The sequence below is a fragment of the Poecilia reticulata genome, linkage group LG4 (genome assembly GCF_000633615.1).
Source record: "Poecilia reticulata strain Guanapo linkage group LG4, Guppy_female_1.0+MT, whole genome shotgun sequence".
In the NCBI taxonomy this organism is placed as follows: domain Eukaryota; kingdom Metazoa; phylum Chordata; class Actinopteri; order Cyprinodontiformes; family Poeciliidae; genus Poecilia; species Poecilia reticulata.
In genome coordinates this window covers 3,682,411-3,688,193 of record NC_024334.1, presented here as the reverse complement: position 1 = coordinate 3,688,193, position 5,783 = coordinate 3,682,411, and the positions used below count along the sequence as shown (strand labels likewise).

Genomic DNA, 5,783 nt, shown 5'->3' with positions numbered 1-5,783 from the left:
TTTTTTTTGCTGCGTAAACCAGAATCCACGGTGCATCAGGTGACTATTTGAGTTTGATTCACCTTTTCTTTAGATCACCTTTGAGTTTTGAGTTTTTTGATTTTTGAATTTAAGTTTAGAGACAAATGTTCACTACACTGTGATAGGAAAGACTATTAAAAGTGAAAAAACGCTGTGAAATACACAATAAATTAAGATATTCAAAAGTACAGTCCAGTTTTTAGAAACATTTATTGGAAAAACTAAAAAAAATAGTTTAATATTTTAGATTTGGATGGGTGGTCAGAATGAATGGAAGAGAGGAAGAGTACAGTATTATACCTGGGAAATCAGTGACCAGCTAACAGCTATTAGCAGTTCAACTACAGGAAAGGTTTTGTTTTAACTTTACATGTTTTTCTGACTTGGAACCTAAAATTCCTAATTTCCTGATAAAAAAAAAACAAGTTACAGTTAAACAGCTTCGTTAATTTTAGCTTATAAGGTAAATTAAACAGCTAAGATCAGTTAGTTAAACAGCTAAGTTAGCTAAACAGCTAAGTTAGCTAAACAGCTAAGTTAGCTAAACAGCTAAGTTAGCGTCTTTGTTTCCTTCTGCCTTTTTATGCTTAACCTGACGAACACCTTAAGGAGTTATGTTGTTATGATGTTGTACTGTTCCATTAAATCCATCCATCCATTCATTTTCTTACACCCTTGTCCCTCAGCTGGTGCCTCCCAGGTGGGGTCACCTGGACAGGTAGCCAGTCTGTCGCAACACAGAGACACTCAGGACACACAACCATGCACACACACACTCACACCTAGGGGCAATTTGAAGAGGCCAATTAACCTGACAGTCATGTTTTTGGATAAAGTATTTATAAATAAAGTATTTTTGAATTTGAATTCATTCACTGAATCAGAGAGGCTCCCAAATGAATGGATGGATGGATGGATGGATGGATGGATGATGGATGGATGGATGGATGGATGGATGGATGGATGGATGATGGAGGATGGATGGATGGATGGATGGATGGAATCAGAGAGGGACCTAAAATCATTGAGAAAGCCCTGTAAACCTTACATGATGGAGCCAAATCCATTTCGTAGTTTAGAAATGAGACTATAAAGTTTTTAAGTGTTGCCATATTGAAAAATAATCTTGTTTTGGCTCAGTGTTGTAAGAATTAGAGTATATTTATTTCCATTATTTTTACGCTGCATTATTGGCATTCAAGAAAGTTGCTGGAGTATAAAAGGGCTATAAAGTAACACAGATAAGATTAGGGCCGGTGTCTGATATGGGCGACATGGTCAATCGCTCAGGGCGGCATCTTGTGAGGGGGCGCCATGAGCGACCGCTCCCTCCCACAGGAGTCGACCACCGCCTGTGTGGGGAGGTGTAGACGGGGGGCGCCGGCAGGGTGGTTCGCCCAGGGTGCCAAACAGGCTAAGGCTGGCAGTAAAGAAAGAGACGGGGCGGACCGGCCACAGGGAGCACCGGGACAGTTCCCGGTGGGCTGGTCCCCTCAGGATCTGTTTGGGCCCTGACCTAAAGTCAGAGGTGCGGTTCAATCAGCGCCAATAAAAATGAATGGTGCCCTTAGATTGGCTGCTTTTCAAATACCAGCCAAGATTTCTGTGAGGATTTGAGTTTTCTGAGTGTTTATTTAGGTTTCTGTGTCAGTTGAGTCTCTGTGTTGTCTTGTCTACCCCTTGATTTATCCCGGCTGTGTCCTGTTTCATTGATTACTCCTCGTGTATTAAACCCACTTGTGTCTCTTCAGGTCCTCGTCTATTCTGTCTGAAGTCGTCTTTATCGTCAGTTGCTACCAGTGTGAGTTTGTTTGCCTCTGCTCACCTGTGCTGCCTGGATTTGTGTATTATTCTTCATTAAACCATAATTTACTCTTTCTTATCTGGCTCCATCTCATCTACCTCACCACCTCACCACCACATATCGTGACAATTTCAGTTTCCCAAGCTACATTTTGTCTCAAACATGTTTGAAAAAACATTGTGAAAATTATCTGTGAATAACTTGGAGTTTGGTTCCAACGAAAATTCCACAATTACTGTAGGTCAAATACTGAAAAAACTTTAGTTTGTTAAATCAATAAAACAAACTTTTTCAGTGTGTAAACAACAAACTGAGCAGCAGCCTTTTAATGTACTTTGTTTAGAGTTTAGCACAAATCAGATGAAGGTTGAAGACATACTTTGATACATAAATTAACTTTGTGAAGGATTGAAACCACGTTTTTTATGGTAAATGTTTGTTACATTTAATAGTTTAATTAAAYAAAAATGTATATACAAATTTTGATCAGTGGTGGGCAGTGCTAAAAGTTAGTTACACTAATCTTATAGCACCAATCATAAGCATTAGCTCCTCTAATGCTAAATCAATAYAGCAATTAGTGGAAGCTAATGCTAACACAYTAATTTTAACCATATTTGATAGGACCATAGTATTTTCCCTTCACAGGATTTGTTTTTGCACATCTTGAGCTGCAGGAAGTGAGTTTTGGACCAGGCCTTTCACTCCTGGTTTCAGTTTTATKGTTGCTAAGTATGGCTAACTCTGAAGCTGATTGGTTCACATTTTGCCCGTTGCAWCTGCGTCACTAAATCATTCGAAGCGCCATGATGGACGTTTTAAATGAGGATCGGGAGTTTTGARCTGAGCGACTGAAATTGTTTTCCCCAGTTGTTTTTGTCAGTTTATTCATGGCTTCTTCTTGTTCGAGTCGAGCTAATTTATCTTTGAAACCAACAGACCTGGCTGGGGCTCACTGACGGCGGTTTTCACAGATGCCTGAAACAGCTAGCTTAGAAACCGACCTGTACCTCCTCCCCCCCCTTGACATGTTGATCAAATTACCGAGTTTGCCTGAACTCACACCACATGGTTTATATCACCGTCATAAACAGCGTTTTCCCTTCAGCCGGAGCCTTAAAACGTACAAAAGACGAGAWGCTAACCGGTTTTTCCCCAAACATGCTAGGCTACATGACGGTGCGGCACGGTTTCCATGGTTACTGATGGCTCGACCAGTCGCCATWATGGAAAWTTTGACMTTTTTCTAATCATACTGACTTATACATTATATGAACTTAATCTTCTTACCTTGTAAAAAGTGTTCGCTGCAAACCCGCCATTACACCGAGGGCTGCTGTCCAACGTCGMCGCACCATTCCTCGTTAAAAGTTACTAATAAAATGACAAGTTTGGTTTTCACCCTTGTCTGTTTGTGCAGYCGACCGCACAGCAACCTGAGACCATTTTTACTGCGATATCAACTAAATAAAAGCGATATTAGGATACGTGTAAAGTTTTTTTTTACGGCATTTACAACAGCGCACAAGGAGGTTTTCACATCCATCATGGTGGACGTGCAGTGAGTACGCATGCGCATTAAGAGGTGCGCGACATTTAGAGGAGCTGTCAGTTAAGCATACGCGACAAGATACGACAAAAATAAGTCAATAAATTGTTCTCAATTATAACCAGATGGATATACATGCATTTTCGTGATTTCAAAGTGTAAAGAAGGGTCCAGCTCCCTTCCTGTTCCTTGATGATGGTCTGACTAGCTAACCGCTAAGTCGGGATGTCATACAGCTGTTAATAACAAAGTGTGTGACAGCTAACTGCTACGTTATGATGCTATGTTGCTGATTAAGTAAAAGCATGTTGTGATGCTGCTGTAATGACAGATACAGCAGTCAGTTTGTGCCATGGAGAGAGTGACGTGCAAAATCAGAAAACATGCAAAGAACATGAGAGGAAGTGAAGTTGCTGCATAGGACGTCAAAATAAGAGCATGAATATTAGAAACCTTAAGAGTAGATAACCAAAACTTCCAACACAGATGTTGAACTTTATTCAAATGAAAGTTTACAAAACAGCCAAGTAAATTCATTCTTCTGGAAAAATAAAATTAGGGGAAGCTAAGTGTGCTAGATGTTTTCAAACACTAAACGAAAGAAGTAGCTCTGCTATTAGCGCATTAGCGGCTATAGCTGTGCCCACCACTTGAGGACTGGAACTCCAATCCTTGAGAACTATTCCTGAACTTTTAGGTCCATCTCTGCTTCAGCAAAGCCGGATCAGATTATCAGTTCCTTAGCAAGGATTTGCAGAACTTGAAACCACGTTGATCAGGCGATACACCTGTTTTATTCAGGTGTTAAAGTTCTGAGAGAACATCAGAACCAGCAGGTCCAATCTCAAAAACGAAAAAAATAATGAAACAGAAATGTGTAAATCTCTGATGACTGCAATGACACTTTTCCCAGTTCCACACCAACAAAAACACGTTATAGATACTACCGGGCCTTTCTGCCAACAGGTGACCTTTGGCCTTCCAACCTCCAGCCTCTGGTCCCTGAAACGGTTATTAATGTGTTGCATCAGAATTCCCAGACTTCCTCCCAGATTCCCGCAGCCAGAGAAGAGATAAAAGCGTATAAATGGTCAGTAATGAGCAGCGCCGGCCTTCATGTTGAGGTGCATGCTGACTCTGCCGTTACGGTCAGAAGGAAAGGAAAACACCAGATTGTTAAAAAAGTATTTCCAGGTCCAGGAACGTTTAGAAGCAACAGAAATGTCAGCACTGTGAGTCCTGAAGGTCCAGATTTCCTGTTGTTGTCAATGGAGCTCATATGTACAGTCCAGGCCCGGTGTGAATGTTCCAGGCGTTTAGTTCGTCTGGAGCAGAGAGGCGGACTGCCAGCGCCTCCCTCGTCCTACATGACGCTGCACTTCCCCTTCAGCTTGTCGGCTCGTTTCTGTTTCCCTGAGCGCTTCCCGTCGATGCTCAGGCTCATGTCCCGCTTCTTCTCCAGCGCCAGCAGCTCCTGGAACAGCTCCTTCACGTTGCTGTTTGTCTTCGCCGACGTCTCCATGAAGGCGCACTTCCAGGAAGTGGCCTGAGCCTCGCCCACCTTGGCCTCCACCTCGCGCTGGGCCATCTCGTCGCTCTTGTTGCCCACGAGCATGATGGGAATGGACTCCACGCTCCCTTTGATGGCCAGAATCTGCAGATTAATCAGTTGCTTATAAGTACAGTAGGTCTAAACATTGCTGTTTGTAGGCCTGTCACAATAAAATGTACCAGAAATTATCGCGATAAACAATAATATTGTTGTTTTGAGAACATTTTCAAGTAACGTAATGGTAGTAATGGCATAATAATGCATTCCCAAAGCTCAATAAACTTTAAATTCTAATGAATATTTAACACTGGAACTGGAAGACATTTAAAATATTCAAAATAAATAAACAAAACAACAGAAACAACAAATAAAAATTCCTGTCCTGCAAAATTAAATGGCTGCTTGAGACCAAAACATCAGAATAAAGATTTTTGTCGTCCAGTTTTTGGTAAAAAGAGAGAAAAGAGAAAAATGATCATTATTGAGCTCGTATTAATTAATGCTACTAATGGATTTATTTCTTATTGCGATAGGCCTATTAAGAACATGAACCACTTTTAATATGTACACAATTTAATTGAAAAATAAATACACATTTGAAGTGAAAAACTGAAAAACTATAAAACAAATTGTAAAAAAAATGTAGACTCATTATTAATTAAAGCACTTTTTGGTTAATTTTCAGTTTCAAATAAATTTTTAGGATTTTTCTGGCATTTGTGTTTGGATTTTAAAAGTATCACAACATTAAAAATGATCCATTAGGAGTTTTATGGTCTTAACTGTTGATTGGAAGCAACAGTTTTTCATTCAACGCTGTAGAATCTAATATTCTGTCATCAACGCTTGGGGGCTGC

At 40.5% G+C, this 5,783-nt stretch overlaps 2 protein-coding genes across 4 annotated transcripts in view; both read right to left on the bottom strand.

Moving 5' to 3' along the window:
* Positions 1-3,737, bottom strand: part of LOC103463145 (uncharacterized) — a 44,588-nt gene extending 40,851 nt beyond the window's left edge. For all 3 annotated transcript variants that reach the window (XM_008406345.2, XM_008406344.2, XM_017304338.1), the window contains exon 1: positions 3,116-3,737. The gene's annotated coding sequence lies outside the window, so the exon portion shown is untranslated. The remainder of the gene's footprint in view (positions 1-3,115) is intronic.
* Positions 3,738-3,828: 91 nt separating this feature from the next.
* The window catches only part of diras1a (DIRAS family, GTP-binding RAS-like 1a), a 7,760-nt gene continuing 5,805 nt past the window's right edge, over positions 3,829-5,783 (bottom strand). The window contains exon 4 of the mRNA XM_008406343.1: positions 3,829-5,028. Coding sequence (XP_008404565.1) covers positions 4,738-5,028 — 291 coding nt within the window. The 3' untranslated portion in view covers positions 3,829-4,737. The remainder of the gene's footprint in view (positions 5,029-5,783) is intronic.